This window comes from Pygoscelis adeliae, unplaced genomic scaffold (genome assembly GCF_000699105.1).
Source record: "Pygoscelis adeliae isolate BGI_AS28 unplaced genomic scaffold, ASM69910v1 Scaffold10, whole genome shotgun sequence".
NCBI lineage: Eukaryota > Metazoa > Chordata > Aves > Sphenisciformes > Spheniscidae > Pygoscelis > Pygoscelis adeliae.
The window spans coordinates 4,094,922-4,113,522 of NW_008824053.1; the positions used below are offsets into that span (position 1 = coordinate 4,094,922).

An 18,601-nucleotide genomic window follows, 5' to 3' on the forward strand; every position below is an offset into this window, starting at 1 on the left:
GCTTGTGTAGGCTGTGCCTGGAGTGATTTTTGAGCCCTTACTTGCGTGATGGCAAGTTCAGAGGTTCTTGCAGGACCAGAGGCCTTGGGTATAGCGTTTAGAATAGAAAGGCATAGGCTGCTATGGTTACAGACAGTTCATCGGTCACACTTCTCCTTTAATGGATGTAGGTTGTATAAGAAATTAGTTTCAGCCAACAAAAAACTGTCCAGGAAGACATGCTATTGCTAAACTTGCTTACCTAGGCAGTTTCCCCCCTGTGTATTTTGGGATTTGTGCTAGCCGCAGGAGTTCTTCCACTAAGTTCAGGGTTGCATAAGGGTTATTTAAGCATGTTTGCTTCATCTCAGGAGATGTCTGACCTCTGGCAATCGGAGTATGCTCGGTGTGGTAGACCATGGTGGAGAGGATTTTTAACAAACCAATAATCATGAATGTTAACAATTCAGTTGGTTTGGATTCCTTAAATGTTTTTCTTGTTGTGTTGCTAGATGTAATTCAAGTGCACTATGTGTCTCATTACATTCATTCGAGTAGTGAAAAATTCATTTAACCACCAGCAGAAATTCTAGGTTTTTCTGCTGTATTTGTAATTCATGTGTATCTGTAACTCGATCAGCCTGGTTTTTTAAGATAATTTGTGTCAGTACAATGGATGAAATTAGTCCGTACACAAAGACCTATCGCTCTTTTTGTTGGCTAAGAATCTAGCTCTCCTAAGCAAATTCAGTTATTGCATTTGTATGCTATAGTCTGTTCCATTTACAGTGGCTTTGCCTGCCACTGAGATACAGTGAGATGCTTTGGGAATGATGGTAACAATTTGTGCAGTAGTTTTGGGTTCTTTGAGATCTCTATTCAATCAGAAGCATCTTTCAAAAACTTAAATACAGGTCGCATAAAAGCAGTAGTTCCTTTCAGCAAAATACACAGCTATGAATGTAAAAGACTTGTATAGCATTACAACTGAACGCTGTTGTTGAGGTTGGAGGGGATACTTTAAAAGTTCTCCAGCCACTTCCTTGCGCGGTCAGGGGAAAGGTGCTCTTGAAAAGTCTACTCTCGATTTGTGTGCTCTTCACTCTACCTTCAGCTTCTCTAAGTGCTATAATACTTGCTATCAGTCTGTAAGACGTGGCAGTGAAATGGTTAACTGTTAATTCTGGAATCAATGCCACTCAGCTTTAAATGGGTACCCCGCCATTTGAGTTGGGAAATAAAGGTGGCAGACATGTGCCACTAGTCCTTTTAGCTATGTTACTCTGATAGGTCACAGAGGTTTGGAGTAGAGGGGGGATTTTTGGCCTTACTTGACGATGTTTTGATACTTTGATATGCTTTTGGACTTGAGTTCTCACTAAGCCTCTTCTGTGACTCTTTCTACACCCAGTAACTTAATCTCTTCACGTTGTACGTGGTTTTATGAAAGAGCCCTTGTGACCAGTAAAAAGACCAGCGAAGGTCGTCGTTTGTGGCATGGTTTGCTCCTGCATAGACTTTTCTTCTCGTAAAACTTGGGAGGAGTTGGTGAAAGACCTTAACTGTACAAAAGCACAAAGGATTCACTCCTTGTTGAAAATGATTGTCCATTTTGAACCACATTTGTATGGATAAATACCACCCTGTTTCAGTTCACAGAAGCAAAACTGAGGTGAAAAGCGATTCTTTACCAGGGTTTTTTTTATCTGTTGCCTTCCTGTACAAGCTACTACGCTCATTTGTGTTTGTCTAAGAGAAGCCTTACTTTTCTCTGCGAAAAGCAGAGAGAAGAGGAGAATTTATCTCAGAATTTCCCTGGGCTCCCAGCGTGTTTAAATAGTCTTGGCAGCAGGATGCCTCTTCTGGCATTATTCCACCAAAAATCTGCTGTCTAGTAATCTGTTGTAATTCAGTCTGCTCGAAATTGCAGGAAGAATTGTTGAAAGAAGCGCTAAATGTGTATGCCACCTGCTCCCACCGTTAGGTGCTGTGAGTATTCAATATGCAGAAGAAAATGCCATAGAGAGCGGTGTTCACGGAAAGAATAGGATTGGTGGGCGAGCATTCCCAGTCCTTTTTTAAATAATGCATGTGTTGCATATTTACGGCAGTGTGTCAGTGAAGGGAACCTGTGAGCTTTGGCTCATATCCAAAGCTAAGAAAAAAAAATTCACACTGCACTGGGGAAAAATATTGCATTTTAGTCTGCCCTCCAGCTGGAGAGGCCCCCCTCTCTCCCTCTCTCTTTTTTAAAATGTACTTTCTTTTAGGAGAGGGTACATACTCTGATTCTTTGGTCGATGTAGAACATGTTCCCTGCAATGAACCTGTTTCCCTTGGGTATCTTAGGCTTCTGAAACTCTTCAGCAACATTAAAGATGGGCTGGAGTCCCCAGCTCTTGCAGAATGTAAGGAAGTCCAAAGAACTTCCCTCCCCTGAGTGCTTATGAAAGAGTGCATGACAACTCTCTACAGAAGATACTGCACCTTACTTTGTTAGCAACGCTGCATTCCCAAGAAGGACTAATGAGCCAGAGTGGTCCAGCATGGAAGCTGGACTCCAAGAGGCGGCAAAGATTGAAATTTTCCAGAAAATCTTATAGTAGTTGTATAGTGGTGATGGAGATGTCGCCGAGCAGATCTCATGCTTTTTGTGCTAAGTGGCAGCAAGAGCTTTTTTCCCTTAAGGAGGGAACATCTTGGACATGCAGATTTCATGACAATTAGAAGTAAGCCCTTACTTCTTTGCCAAAGTTGACTTTGGCAAACTTTTTTTTTAGTGCAACAGAAATACTGAACAACTGTGTATGTCCAGGTTAGCCTGTCTTGATGCATTTGGAATGTTCTTAATTGGATGGGTTCAAAGGGGGTGGGAGGGAAAGAATCTGAATTTAAAATCAAAGTTTAAACAGGAGGAAGATATTGGAGCAGGGCATTTGGGTCCAGCTCCATTTTTTGGGGTATAGTTAGAATTCTTATTGGGAAGAGGAAGTAGGAGAAATGGCTTTGTAGGTGTGTCGTCATTAGCTTGGTGTACAGACAGAACACTTTGCTCTGTTCTGTACAGTGTGTAACAATCACATGTTATCTCACTGAATGCTGGATTTTGCAAATACAGTCTAGAGAGCGAAGCCAAGCCAGCCTGCTAAAAGCAGCACCTGCATTCCAGTGGCTGGTGCAGATCATGTGATGGAAGTTATAACCCAGGTAAAATGTTAATCACTAAACTTGGCACAGTTGAAGCTTTTAATCTTTTATTGCAGTTTTCTAGGGAGCGGCAGGTTATGGACAACAGCCCAGAAAAACTGAAGAAGGAGTTAGAGGAAGAACTGCAGCTAAGTAGTGAAGACCTGCGTAGCCATGCCTGGTACCATGGACGTATTCCTCGGCAGGTACGTGGTCTTTGCGTTGCTGAATGTGCTTTGAGCTTTTATAGACAAGCAGAATTGCACTAAAGTACTATACACATCTCTGATATCTGCATTAATTTAGTAGAAACATAGTGCTTATTTGTGTGAAAGCTATGGTATTTATCACAGCTTGGCATAAAATGAGGCTGAGAAAGGATTCAGGACAGACACTGGTGGAAAACATAGATATTTCAGGATTTGTGTGTACTGAATAAAGGTGGAAATGGAATTTAGGCTTTATATGGGAATACTATCCCCACATATTGTTCAGACACACTGACATTAATTTGGTTCCGTATTCTTAACCGAGGTTAAAATGTTCGTTTTGTTTCTTGCACTTGGAGACTGGGGGCGGGGAAAAACCCCCACAACAAAAATCTGTGCAATAACTTAATTTTGATCCTTACAATCGTAGTGAAAAGTACGTTAAAGCTGTCGTTGGGCTGGAGCGTAGCTTCCCAGAGCACCTGGAGCTCCCCCTGCGGGCCTCCCTCCTGGGCGTACCCGGCTCTCGCCAGAGCTGCGGGCTGCCTGCTGCCCTTCCCCTGGGTAAGGAGAGCAGGCACAGCAGCCACAGACACTGCACTTAAGATTAACCATTAGATGCGTAGCTTAACACACAAAAGGGCTGACTCAAAACAGAAAACCAGGATTTTTCTGACACTTCCTAGTACTATGTAGTATTCACAAAGAATAAAAAATGAAAGCTTCTGTCACTTAAGGTAATAACGAAAGGACAATCTCTGGGGTCCTGTAGTAATGGCTTCTGAACTTCAGTGTGGCTGTCTATTCAGGTACTTTAAAATCCAGAGTCATTGCTTTCCCTTCATGCCTCACTTTCTATTAGCAAACTAGAAGAAATATATACACAAAAGTGGGTCATGCTTCTGGCTGCTGGGCATTTTCCAAGAAGCCCCTCCAGATGCCTGCTGTGGGATGAGCTCTTAATTTTAGAATTAGAGACATCATTCTTCTACTGGACTTCATGCTTTGCTTTGTATTTCTGGCTTTGTCTGTCTTCCCAGAGCAGCCAAAATAAGTCCTACGTTTAAGAATATTTTGTTGGGATGTGTTGTTTGACTACTTGTTTTCTGATTCTGAAAGTATTTTTTTTGTATAATTCTTTTTCCTCAAAGGTGGCAGAAGGCCTAGTTCAGAGAGATGGAGATTTTCTGATTAGGGATTCTCTCTCCAGTCCTGGGAACTTTGTTCTTACCTGTCAGTGGAAAAATACCTCTCAGCATTTTAAAATCAACAGAACAGTTCTAAGACTCAATGAAGCCTACTGCCGCGTTCAGTATCAGTTTGAACTTGAAAGTTTCGACAGTATCCCCGGCTTAGTTAGATACTATGTTGGGAATCGCACACCCATATCAAAGCAGAGCGGAGCAATTATTTTTCAGCCTATCAACAGGACCGTGCCTCTCAGGTGTCTAGAAGAAAAGTATGGCGTAACTCCAGTCCGACAAAAAGAGCCGAGTATCCCTGAAGGAAAAACAGAAACTGCAAAAAGGCTGAGTCTTGGTATGTCCAGCATGCAATCCTCGGAGCAGAGCACACCCAGAGGAAATCTTTTGAGGTACTTTAATTTTGCTGTCCGTATGGAGGGAAATGAGGTAACTCTATCAGCTCCCGCTGTAAGTGATGTGAATTTTCACTCTGATTTTAGATGGAAGACTAGGCTTGAGGGTTTGCTGATTTTTAGCAAAGGATTTTTTAGGGCCTGATTTTTTGAAACTTCCTGATGTTGTTAAGAAGATGCCAACTACTTCGTGGTCATGGGGCTTGATCTTTAGAAAATTTAAGCTAAGGAGGTAAAATAAGCGGGGATGGATGAAGCCATGATGTAAGCGACAAGGCTGCACACAGTCTTCACTCAACATGTGACCCAGAGCATGCCCCAGGTTTGCGGGGAGGCTCTTACCTCTGATATTTGCAGTACAGTAGTGACAAAATAGTGCTTCCGGAATGCCATTTGATTAGCCTAGCAAAAGAAAGTAATTCTAGCAGACTGGTAAATGAGTGCAATAATCAGATTCTGAACATACCTTTGGAAAAACAAGATGCACGCCTGCAGTTCCAAAGGCACTGGCTGCTTAAAGATGGTGATGGCTTTGGCTCTGGTTCTCCATTTGCAAGCTGACGCATACTGGGGAGAGGGAAGGGATAATTCATTTGAAATCCACAGAGCGAGAGCAAATGTAGCCTCTGGAAGCACAACAGCAGTGCAACTTGTTCTTCAGTGACTTGGCAAATCTTGACTAGTGCAAGACAAAGGATTAAAATAAAATCTTGCTGCTGCTCTAGAGAAGCCTTTCTTTACATATTTGACTTCTGCAATAAAAATACCAAGTGTGGGATAATGGATCCTAATTTCAGTGTCCAAATCAAATGTTCCATTAAAAAGTCTCAACATTCAAAGAAACACCCTCATGAATGCTGCAGGGTGACGCATATTGTAGCCCATTTCATTGCTGCCACCACAGCATGAAGTACCTTTTATTCTTGTAAGCTGCCCCAGTGGAAAGCTAATGATCCTTGCCCTGGTTGTGATATATTCTGACAATTAGTTATGTATGTTAAGAGTGTTGGATATATTGATAAGTTTTTGTTTGCATTTTTCTTTACCCTAGAAACAGAGAAAAAAGTGGTAGCCAGCCAGCTAGTTTGGATCATGTTCTGGAGAAAAGATTCCCTCTAAAGGCTCACCAGTCAGAGAGCTATCTGCTAATAGGTATGTGTTGTAATTAAATGTTTCACACTTAGAATCTGTGTGTGCCCGGGTGGTCTGTTACACTTCAGACCAAAGTGAGACCGTTGAGTATTCCGAGTACTGTACGTAGTTATATTTAATGGCCAACGTAAGCTGTGTTGGCATGCTGCTTGCTCTTTAAGTCATTGGAACAGGTATTTTTTTTTACGATGCACCAGATAGTTGAGTACCTTAGCACACAATTCAGCAGGCTTCCACACCAACAAAAAAAAGACAGCTACAGTTGGCATTAATATCCTTTTTGACAGTATTACTTTTGCTCGCTTGTGCTTTACAAGAACTGACTTGTTTCACTCATGTCATTCTAACAGAAGTCTATTAAGTAGAAGCAGTGTTTCATGGAAATCCTGGTAACTGCTTTTTCTCAGGGTAAAGTGTGCAGATGTGGTAGTGTTCCTCACCAGGAGAAAAGCACTACTATGGCTTTTGTACTCCATTCTGTCCTTCTCTCTCCCCGCCCCCGCATCCCTTTTGCTTTTCATTCCTTTCAGCACCTTTGCTGCTGTCTGTTTCCACAGCCACTGTAGTTGTCTTCCTGTAAGGTGTACCAACACTTGATCAGTTGTTGATTGTAGCTTTTTCTTTCTCAGATTCTTCAGAGGTTTAAGCAATTGTTTCCAAACTAACATAGTGTGTAAGGAAGCTTGCAGTGGTGCATCTAGTCCCATGTGGACAAATTCTAGTGTTTGACTTCCAAGGCTGCTAGTCATTTTGAATACGGTGTCTGTTTAAAGTTTATAGTGCCTATTGTGGAAAAACTTCTCGAGACAATATAGTATTATTTGTTTAGTGAGACTGTATTTTGATAGAAAGGGTGTGCTCCTGTGTTTACCAGTGGGATGGACAGACATTCATAAACCAAGTTTCTGTCCGTCTGTAATTGAATTTATTATCTTATTCCAATCCATGGCTGCAAAAACTTTTCTTCTGGTACTATAACAGTTAACCTGAAGAGTACTGCTGTGCATTTTGTCATGGGGTCCTCCGAGCAGGTTCTGGTGTCATACTGCTTACGAGTGGTGACAGGCTGTGATTTTGCAGATTTTGTTGCCTGCATAAATTGAGAGCCAGCTGGAAACAGGCAGTAAAGCCCACATGATGCAACTGGCCACTGTGCTGTAGGTACCGGCAAACGCACTGAGAACTGCAGATTGGGAATGTCTGATACGGGGCTCAGTCCTATAGTGGATGCCGAGGTTTGCATATGCAACGAGTACAGGATGAGGCATAAATACACAGAGGTGTATGGATGTGTTTCTCCAGCTCTTCAAGTCAGCTACCGTTCAGCAAAAAGATTAGCATCCCTGAAATTCCTTCCTTCCGTACCTCGTTGCAGGTTCAGGCTTGACTTTGGGAAGCTTTTCTTTCATCTCAGACTTGTCATTCTCAGAAATGACTCATCTTTTATGTGGTGTAGCTGGAAGTCTCTGTTTTTATAGCCTAGATCAGGTTACAAAGAAACCTCCTATTCCAAGCCATGGAGACTATCCAGCTCTGACAGTATAGCCTACGTATGCAGCAGGGACTGGAATTATTGTCAGCATTACCACAGAATAATATTATGGTGCAGCTGTTCTGTGTATTTGGGATTCGGGGAGGATCAGCAAGTGAATGGAATTTGCTGGCTAGCTCATTCCTCAAAATATAATTTCATATACATTTTTGTCAGTAAATGATTGACATGATCTGACAATATTTTCCTCAGGAACTAGCATTAAGAGATGAACCTTGGGATAGGCATCAGGAATTGTATATGTTTTGGCCTTCTAAATTACCGGTTTCCCCTGCAGGTTCAAGACATCCATCTCGATTACCTGAAGCAGATGCAGACTCCTGTCCAAGCTCTCCTGCATTTAGAACAGGCAGTGAACCTTCTCTAAGCCCCACAGTTGTTCAGAAAGTCACCTCTGAGTCACAAGTAGGGGAAGCTCTTAGAGGCTCAGACAGTCAGCTCTGCCCGAAGCCTCCCCCTAAACCCAGCAAAGCACCCCTGATGAAGCCCCCAGATTCTCCTTTGGCTTCCCACAGTTCAGAAGGACACTATTGTGAACTAAGCCCTGCCAGAGATCCTGCAGCAACCAAACAGTATTTATGTCAGAAAACCAGCTATGTGGAACACCTGACACGAAAGGAGAGGGGAACACACTCATTCAGGAACTCTGAAACAAACTATCTGATCCTGGAAGATGACCCTACAATGGACTCTGCGGATCCTTTAGAAGCTTCAACTGAGATGGCCGAAGAAGACGGCATCTTTTCTGCACCTGTTTTTGAGACGGTGTCTAGTTTTAAACCGAATGATTTTGAATCCAAACTACTTCCTCCTGAAAACAAGCCATTGGAAACATCAATGTTAAGAAGAGTTAAGGAGCTTTTCACCAACAACAATCCAAAGATTATTGCACAGCATATTCTTAGAATGGACTGCAAGGTAAAAAAAAATAAAAACAATATTTCTTGCATTTTATTTTATATTGTTCAAGTTTAGACTTTTTAAAGAACTGATTTGAAAAGATTAATGGGTAGATTTGCAGCGAATAATAAATGTATTGACTTGCTTGCAGGAATTTTTAGGGTTTTTTGTTTGGGTTTTTTTTTTCCATTTGAAGAATGTTAACAAACCCTTTGGACTGAAGGTCTCCCACCATCCTTGACTTCAGACTGAAATTCTCGGTGTTCCATACATCTTCTCAATCTCCTATCGGTCGCTGTCTATCTGTGATTCAGCCTTTCCTCTATACTGGCGGAAGAGCTATGTATGCTGTAAACCATTGTGGAAAGAAGTACTCCTGACAGGAAATAGCTAGTTAGCTTGCAAGGGCAAATGGTAGACAGACAGACAGACACTACCTGGTTGCCACACTGTTGGCCGTAATATGAGATGTTCAGTGGAACTTCTAAAACTAGCTGCTCTTCTAATCTTTGTCCGAGTCTCTGTCTCACAGCTGGATACGTGGTGGGGGAAAATAGCTATCAGGACTTGTGCGTTGCTCTCCTGTGAGAGAACTGTATTGCTAGTGGAATTGTTTAGAAAGATGTAAAAACACGAAGAACTATTTTTCACAATGTAGACCTTGTTCAGCTGACAGGGCTTGGAGATCAGCTGTGGATCAGAAATACAGAAAGACAGGAGAAGTCATCTCCTTATGAGATGGTGACTTTGTGTAATAAAAGAAACGCAACTGCAGTTGGATCCGCACCACGTTGCTGGGACGAGTGAGCGCTGTACCTGCCACAGAGCGGCTACAGGAACCAAGTGTCACGGGCCTTGTTGGTTTTTGGTGGTTTGCCTTTTTTTTAAGAGCGGCTTGAGAAGCAACACACACGGCTACTTACTGGGCAACACCATTGCAGACAAGAAAGGAAGTGGGAATGGTGGTGCTCCAGAAGAAACGTGTCCGTGGCGCTCTCCTAGCGCTGCTGCACCGATTCACGCCATAGGCCTGGGAAGGGGGCAGTTCACTGGAGCAGCAGCAGGATGAGTGTGTGTGAGTGCCTGCCGGCTGCTGGGTCCCTGCCAACAGCAAACACGGCTTCTCTCCTCAGTAGCAGCGTTGGCTGCTGCTGAGGGAGGCTTCACGCAGACGTGGTGACTCAGAAAACACTCGGCGCCACAACTGCTTGGTCTTTTCCGAAGCGATAGATTGTGGCTTCTTTACTATGGTGCCAAGAGTAGTAACAGCATTCTCTAACAAACATTTTAGTTCCAAAATTCACCGTTTCCTCCTTCAACCTAATAACAATAACCAGAATGTCTTTTAATATATTGTTCAAGAGTATGTTGCTTGAAGGCATAGGATATGCATGCCTTAGAGAAGTAGTAAGGGGTTTTATACATATATATTATATTCAATTAGCTCATTATTAGTCTCCTTATTTTAAATCCTATAAACTTTGGAATGGGGCCACGGAAACTGGCCTGCTAGAAGTGGGGGAGCCTGTACAATGAATTAAGTCACCGGAGTGTTTTACAGAAACAGATTTTTGGATTTTGGAGCAGGAACAGTAACTAGCTGGGACAGATAGAGAAGTCTCTTTTATCTTCATCTTGCAGTGATGAGAGCCAACGACTGTCATTCATTGGTAACTTGTTGCATACTACTGCGCTGATAAGAACTGCATGACACAATGAGATTGGCACGTGAACAGGGCCAGAATAAATGCTTTGCACCGAGATCTGTGACAAGGCTGAAGTTCGTAGGTCATCAGTAGCTCAGTTTGCCTTTTAAATAATGGCATTTCTAATAATGAAAGAAGCACCCATGTGGTAAGTGACGGAGTGAATATCTGCCACTTGCGTGCCTGAGAGGGCTTTCAGTGATGGAGGAGCAGCAATTGGTGTGTCTCCAGGGGCTTCGTATCACTCCTGCGTCTCTAGGAGTGAAACAGGTTTCTCTAGTGCTAGATTTTGTACCAGTGAGGCTTGTTGTGTGGCCCAGATTGCTTTCATCTTTTCATAACCAAGAAAGCCTGCTGATGGGTGTATCAGAAAACAGCAGGGAGATAGATTGGTTTGTAAATGTGTCGACATACAGGCCTTAAACCAGCAGATAGTCTCACATTATCATATTAATGTGGTTTTGCTTGTAATTAGCATATATAATTGTTATTGATATAATCGGTAGCTAATACTGTATGTTTAAAAAGCAAAGACAAATTGGTGAGGGTGTCAGCTTTCACATACTGACTTCGTTAGGCACTCAACAGTCAGTGTCCTCCTCAAAGTCCTTTTACCAGTCAATCCTTACGAGGACCCGGTGGTGTAATCCAAAACCTCTCCGAGCAGTCGTCTTTTTAGCAATGAAGGCGGCGAAGCAAACGTGTACATCTTTAAGGCCAAAGAGCAGTGCCGCCCTGACAAGGATGAGGCCAAGAGAGCACCGCGTTTCCTGGAGCTTGCAGATGAATCTTTCCGGAAGTGGAGGACGGAAGTTTGATAAAGCGTTCTGGTCACACCTTTTATATGTTTTCTGATGGTTGAATCATGAAAAAAAAAAAAAAATTTGGTTGGTCTTTTGTGTAAAGCACTGAATGTGCCTAAGTTAATTAAGTTTTTCTTAGATGACTGTATTCTAATGTTGCGTGCTGTGCACTTAGCTCTATATGCCCTGCACTAACCTGGAGGACTTCTACGTGGCTAGGGTTTTTTTTTTTTGAAGAAGTTAGTTTCAAAACTCACACACACATTTTTGCACTTGACAGGTAGCGAGGATACTAGAAGTTTCTGAAGAGATGAGGAGGATGATGGGAGTGAACTCTGGTCTTGAACTGATTACCTTGCCTTACGGACATCAACTGCGCCTTGACCTAATTGAAAGGTAAACGTTCCTGTTACTCATTTCCAGGGCAGATTGCCAGATCGGGTCATCGCTACGTTGTACTCTACATTTCCTCAAAGAATGCTCTCCTGCACGTTTTCTGCATTTATGTGCCCAGAAGATAATTTAGTGAGGTGGCATAGAACTTCCTTTTTGCACAGGAAAAATTCCTTAAGGTCATGGGGCAACTCCACGCATGCCATGCAGGGAAAGGGGAACTGTATTGAAAGCAGGGTCCTTACAGCTGCTCAAGACCCTCAGCTCTCCTTTAAGAGCTCAGGTAAACTGAAGCTCAGGGGACCTGTAATCTAGCTGAGCAGGTAAGTGTTTGCGGAAGAAACTGAAGGCAGTAGCCTTCTGCAACTGGGAAAAAGGCTAGAGGATCTAGTAAAGTAAAAAAAAATAATCAGCAAAGCTTTCTGTAAAACCTCTGCAGCAAGTTAAGGGGGAACAGTCAGGGCCTTCTATCCCTCACCTAGCTTTTCTGCTTCTCCAAGTCAGATTTCAGTAGTTTGGTTGCTGAAATTTTAGGGGGAAGGGCCCAGGATTTGAGTGTGGAGGACAAAGGGAATTGGGGCAATTTTCCAGTGTGTGTTAATTCACTGCTTGAGCAGAGTTTTGTGTAGTAGTAATATCGTAGGAAAATTTATTAGATTTATTAAAACACAAATTCAAAGCCAATGTATATATATTCCATATAATGGCATTACTGCTCTTGCTACAAAGACATTGGTAAGTTTGCTGGGCACACTGAGATATTGAAATGTACCTTTGAATTGATCTTCTCCGAACACACGTACAGCACAATGTATTAACGTATACGTGTATTAATTTAAAAATTTGTAACCCCTAGTATAAATTGTTTCACTTACAGGCACAATACCATGGCAATAGGAATAGCTGTGGATATCTTGGGTTGCACAGGAAATCTAGAAGATAGAGCAGCAACATTAAACAGGATCATCCAAGTCGCAGTGGAGCTGAAGGACTCGCTGGGGGATTTGTATGCGTTTTCTGCCATTATGAAAGCACTGGAAATGCCACAGGTGAAAAGCTGTTTATGTTCCAGAACACGGAGGAGTTTGATGGTTTATTTAATTTAATTTATCCAATTTCTTCGAGACTAGAGAGATCACCTCAGAACAGAAACTTCATCACTAGCAGTGTACTTTTCCTGTGAGTTGCTATGAGGCAATAACGGGTATTCTCCATTTTGTTTGAACAGGTCACTAGGTTAGAACAGACCTGGACCTCTCTAAGACATCGTTATACCCAGACTGCCATTACGTATGAAAAACAGCTCAAACCATTTAGCAAAGCTTTGCATGAAGGACAAGATGAGTGGAATAGTGAGTATGAGCGACACTGGTTTCTATTGAGCCTTTTAACTCTCCCACTACCGATTTGCTGTGTAGGGAGAGGAGAGGAGGCAGGCAGCTGCTGTTTCGACAGCTGTGCATATGTTAAAATGACTACACGAGCTTGTGTAATGCAGTAGAAGACAATGAAATAGAAGGAAACGGTCTGCCAGCCAAACATCACTGTGTGTGCATGTACCCATGCAGATGTAACGCTCTGCCCAAAGCCACACTCCCCTCTTTGCGGAGCTAAAACTGAAACACTCTGCATCATCTTCCCTCAAAGACAGGAGAAAATCTCCTTCTTCCCCACAGGAGAGTTACTTCTGGCAGATTTTGATTTTTATTTGCTTCGCCTGTTGGATCGGAGGATGAATCCTCAAAGAAGGGGTTAGTCAGATCATTCCTCTGATCACATCAGGTGCTCCTGCATCAGATTCTTTGCAGCTCTAGTCTCCAAAGGGCTGCAAGGGGGAGGCAACATTTCTTTAAAAGAATAGGTGGAGAAGGAAAACTTTTCAGCCTCGCAGAACTTATTGGAATGACCCAGATTTTAGATGTGCTTAAAATCTCTGTGCCACTGTCTAATAGTTCAGCAGAGCCTTCTCCTGTAGCAAATACAGTTTTCCAACGCTGATTTGTCTTGGCCTTCTCCCCCAACCAGTTCCCTGGAAACCGGTAGGACAGGTGCACCTCAGGTAAGGTGCCACTTTGAAAGATGGAAGACGACAAACAGTAGTTTCCAACTTTGAAAAGAATACTGCACTTACAATGCCGCCTTCAGTCAGCAGGTTTTGTCATGTCTGATGGTACGGTTCATTTGTTACTCTCTCTCCCAGAGACCGTCAGCGCTCCACAGAACAATGTAACAGTGCCACTGCTGATGCCTCTCGTTACCTTGATGGAGCGACAAGCTGTCATTTTTGAAGGCATGGACCTGTGGGAAAGCAGTGACCAAAGCTGCGAAATAATGCTCAAGCACTTGGCCACAGCTCGTCGGATAGCGCAGGACGCAGAAATGTACAGCTTGACTGCAGAACGGATGCTGGAAGGTAGGGAGCACGAGGAGGAGAAACTGCTGCACGTTAACAGAACGTGTGGGTTATGTGTGAAGACTAAGGTCTCTGCTTACGTGCCACTGAAAGTTAGCGCGAGAAATTCTTCTGCTCTTCCGTGGGAGCTGAGATAGTAGCAAATGTCCTGCAGGAAACTTGGCCTGAGGACAACGTCAATATTGTTTAAAAGCAGACAGTAAATTACTCATCGCTGTAGTTCCCCAGTAAGCAATAGAGCATACGTTTTGCTAAACTTACTTAATACGCTGACCCTTCTAGCAACTGAACAGAAGCGCAGCGAGGACCGAGAACTTCCCGTCTTCTGGACAGTTTAAAATTCCTACTCTGATTTTTGCAAATAAAACACCACGCATCGTAGTAAGATTCTTTACAGCAGCGTAAGATGCAACACTGAGATCTTGACTGCTTGGCACCAAAAAACAACAAACATGTTAACAGTGTGACTTTGTATGTTAAACTTGCAGTGAAAAAGGGAGGGGAGAGAAATGTATTTCTGCAGGCAGCACGTATACGTCAGAAATTACACGTAAGGTCAGGCTGTAAGGACAATTCTAGACCATTAGAACTGAGCAAAGGCTAGCCTGTCCCAGTGTCCCTAGAGCCATCTGTGTGCTACTAGACTGTCACAGACGGAAAGGATTTTCGCTAGCGTGTTACAACCATTCTGCAAAAGGAACCCAGCACACTAAAGCTTATCTTCTTTGGGGGAATACAGTTTAAAAGCCATTTCTTCTGCATAAAAAACTTGCCTGATGGGGCTATTGTGGGATTCTTTTTACTTACTAGGTTTCCAGCCAGATGAAGAGATGAATGAAATCTTCAAGACAGAATTTCAGATGAGATTGCTCTGGGGCAGCAAAGGAGCACAAGTTAATCAAAATGAAAGATACGAGAAATTCAGCCAGATTTTAACTGCACTTTCCCGAAAACTGGAACCTCCTCCAGTGAAGCAGGTGGAACAATTAAATATATAAGACTCTGTAAACACTATTTTAAATGATATACTTGAAATAACCTTAGCTTTCTTTTGGCAATTTGATACTGCACCAACTTCTTGCATTTCACAAGATGTTTAGAACTTTTAACTGCACAATGCACACTTGTTTTAAAACTACTGATTTCTAAACAAATTATTTATTTACTGCATCACCAAGTCATTTAATGATCCCTTTCAACAGCTAGGTTATCCCTGTAAGCTAGTCTTACGGCTTTCTGTGTCTCCCCAGAGTTGCAATGTTTTGATAATGCCAAGGAGTAAGGGCACTGGCGTCTTAATATTAAAATGAAGCAAACAGTGTAAATAATATGATAGATTAAGTACGTGACACACTGCAGAAAAATTTGTTGTATTATATTCCTTTAATGACTATAAAACACTGTACATAGAATTGTGAATTAAAGTGTATCTTTATGCAAAATAATCTGCACGGTTGCAGAAATGATCCTTTATCTGCGGCCACAACAGAAGGCTCAAATGTCACTGCACCTCTGAAAGTAGAAAATCAGTTGTGTGTGTGTTGGGACACCTTACGGGGTTTTTTTTAAGACAGCATCTGTAGTACTCTGGCTTTTGCTGGAACCTGCACAACAGCTACGCTACCAGGAATGGATGATGAAACAGCAAGAACAAACAATCCTGATAATTAAAATGCTTTCAGATATGAGTAAATGTGGGTGTATGTATATATTAAACTTGCTTCATTTACTGAGGTGAATCACTTGGGTAAGTAGTGTTGGTGTTTTTTTTTCCCCTTGGATGAAGGCAAAGCATAAGCTGTTAGCACTTTTAATAGGAAATCAGCGTGCATGGTGTTTATATAAAGAGTGCTTTAGCAGCAAATTCCACTTTGTCACGTAGAGAACTGGTGTATAAGCACTATCCTCAGGAGCTGTGGAAATATTTAAGCAAGAACTATGGTTAGAGCTACACGTCCTCATTGTCAGTAAGCCTATTTCTGGAGTGAGATGTTACTTACAGCATTTGAAAGTATTGGAGGAGAGTAGGCTAACAACAAAACTAACACCAAAAGGGTATTATCTGTTCCCCCCACCCTTCAATCAATCATAGCAGAGGTTCTGCCACCGTAACAAGAGGTTACAGACCTCATGCTGAAGTCTCCCTCTGTCAATCTTAACAGAAGACAAATGGGGAAGCTAATTACTTAGGCCATGAAAAGATTTTTTTATTCCGTGAAAATATTCTCAACAGAGAACACTATTTTTAAACAAAGCATTTAACATTTAGGAAATCAACATGTGCACAAAAAAGGAATAAAAATTACTGGAAAATGTAAGATTCTTTAAGACAACTCACGTTCAGAATTTTAGAATAAGTGATTTATAACTAGCTGTGCAAGTACAAATGTTTTTTTCCTATGTTTAATAACCCTCAAACAAGTTGCACTATCCCTCACGAAAGCAACCTGCCTCCAAAGGAAGCAAATCCTGGTTTTAGAAAAACAAACAGTAGCGTGAAGAGAACATTTAGTCCTTTACCAGGAAGTGTTATTACTGACCTGCAAGGCTGTTAGCCAGGCAAACCACAGGCCCTTTAGCAAGAAACTACACAGATCACATTTCCTCCTTTTCTCTAACTTTAAAATAAAAAAGCACTAGATTAAAAAAACAAAACAAACAGAAAAAAAAACCAAAACAAAAAACCAAAAACCCCCCAACAACCCCCAAACCCAAAAAACTACCTAAGTAGTTTTGTCAGTATTGAGTAATGTCACATTATTATATAAATAACCCTGTATACAAGCTCCAAAAATCTAAACTTTAGAGTTTAATAGCCCCCATAATACACTAGGTCAAGCTGTGTAATAGTGGTATACATAACAAAAGGAATAAACCTCTACACAAGTCACTCAAATTCAGTTTTACTGGTAGTACAGTTCCTAATAACACTGAAATTAAAAAGAATCCAGCACTGCTGCATCCAAATATTGCTTCGGACCCCAGAAAAACAGGATGTTTTGATTACGATTTCATTTCCCCAAACAGCAGGCGGCTGGGTTGACAAGCTTGCTTTGATACAAGTATCCCTCCCCCCAACATCTCTAGTCTAATTCTTATCACCCTAATAAATCAGATACGATGTAGTTATTAATGGAACCACAAATGGGAGGCAAGACAACATAAGCAATAGGGGCACTGCAGACAACTATATTTACACGTATAAACATATCCAAATTTCAATTGTTTACAAGTAAAAGTGCACATAGATCATTACGAAGTATCACTCAAATTTCAACTGGTCCATACAATGAAGCATCACCTGGAAATGGACTAGCACTGCAGTAATTAAAATTGGAACTTCATAGTCAAAAACTAAAAGACAGTTTCCATAAAAATATTTTTAAAAATATTAAAGTCAAATGAGGAGATACACGTTTCAATGTATAAAATTCATGACGCACCATGTATCCAGTAAAGTGGAGCTCTAGAAAACACCTACCGTGGCTACCTCAGCAGCTGCAGCACTGTGGAAAGAGCTGAGACACAAAGCCCTTTGTGGGATACTGTAAGTGGTAGTGTTGGCAACCAACAGATTTAGGCACTCTAGTTTAAGGCAGCATTTGAATGGCAAGTGGTTGACTTCTGAAAACAGTCATTAGCTTGCAGTGGTGAAATCTCTCTGGTGGTGTTCCAGGTTTTCAGTGCTCACAACAGGTTACTGAAGTGCTGAAGATGGACCGCAGTTCTAGGAGCTTCTCTTGATTGCATTGTAGGCTAGAGCTGAGATGTTATTTTTTCCCCAGATCAACACAAATACATTTTGGTCTCTTATCAGTTATGCCAAAAACTGGAATGTAATGATGGTTGCAGTGGTATAGTTATAGCAGCATACATGGATACTGGGATGAAACTCTAGTGCTGAAGATATTTAAACAAAATGATTTGTTACAAAATAAGACAAGCAACGATGGCAAAGTGTTATGCAGACATGCCCGACTGTCCTAGGCATGCAGGAGGAGGTTAAGGGCGAGCATGGAGGTGGCACAGGCAGACCGATAACTGACACATGGTTCTAAATGACTGCCAATTAAAATGAGTTGGAAAAGAGCATGATTGAGATAACCAAAACATAGCACAAGCTAAAATATCGTTTGTGCGTCTGGGACAACCTAGGACAATGAAAATAAAGCAATTTTAGGAGCAGTAGCCTTTTTGCTCTGGCAATGGAACTCTGCTTTCCTGCACAAATGGAAGAATTTGTAATACATCCTTACCTATGCATGGAGATGCTAAGATGTTAGTGACTAAATGTATGTCTGCATGCATTCATGCAACTAGCTTTTCCCCTTGGGCCTCCCAGTCTAATACCCCGCCCCACCCCCACCCCCCCAGCAGCTGCATGTAACCTCCTTCAAGATCTCGCCCATTTTCTCAGAAACCCGCTTCAGGAACCTGCAGTCCAAGAGGAAAAAGAAAAGAACAGAGTTACTGAAGGCCTTTAGAAGACAGAGAAGCGTGCTCAGTTCTAGCAGGCCATTCTCAGTGGCTATACATTAGCCTTGTACTTAATTCCACAAACTCGCATTAGAAACATGAGCCACAGCTTTTAGATTAGCTTTTTTTTCCCCCCCTAGTAATCAAGTAGTTCAATGCAGTTTCCAGTCCTCAGTGATTTAACAGCGAGGGGAATTACCGTACATTTTAGACCTTGATTTCAAACTAAACATGA

General features: G+C 42.0%; 2 protein-coding genes across 2 annotated transcripts in view; one reads left to right on the forward strand and one right to left on the reverse strand.

The window, feature by feature from the left end:
- Positions 1 to 15,556, forward strand: part of BCAR3 (breast cancer anti-estrogen resistance 3) — a 55,767-nt gene extending 40,211 nt beyond the window's left edge. The window contains exons 3-11 of the mRNA XM_009333775.1: positions 3,243 to 3,371; positions 4,526 to 4,968; positions 6,023 to 6,123; positions 7,953 to 8,593; positions 11,365 to 11,480; positions 12,355 to 12,526; positions 12,706 to 12,829; positions 13,678 to 13,890; positions 14,701 to 15,556. Coding sequence (XP_009332050.1) covers positions 3,243 to 3,371; positions 4,526 to 4,968; positions 6,023 to 6,123; positions 7,953 to 8,593; positions 11,365 to 11,480; positions 12,355 to 12,526; positions 12,706 to 12,829; positions 13,678 to 13,890; positions 14,701 to 14,888 — 2,127 coding nt within the window. The 3' untranslated portion in view covers positions 14,889 to 15,556. The remainder of the gene's footprint in view (positions 1 to 3,242; positions 3,372 to 4,525; positions 4,969 to 6,022; positions 6,124 to 7,952; positions 8,594 to 11,364; positions 11,481 to 12,354; positions 12,527 to 12,705; positions 12,830 to 13,677; positions 13,891 to 14,700) is intronic.
- A 520-nt stretch (positions 15,557 to 16,076) lies between these two features.
- FNBP1L (formin binding protein 1-like) overlaps positions 16,077 to 18,601 on the reverse strand; it is a 62,229-nt gene continuing 59,704 nt past the window's right edge. Inside the window, exon 17 of the mRNA XM_009333869.1 lies at positions 16,077 to 18,324. Coding sequence (XP_009332144.1) covers positions 18,317 to 18,324 — 8 coding nt within the window. The 3' untranslated portion in view covers positions 16,077 to 18,316. The remainder of the gene's footprint in view (positions 18,325 to 18,601) is intronic.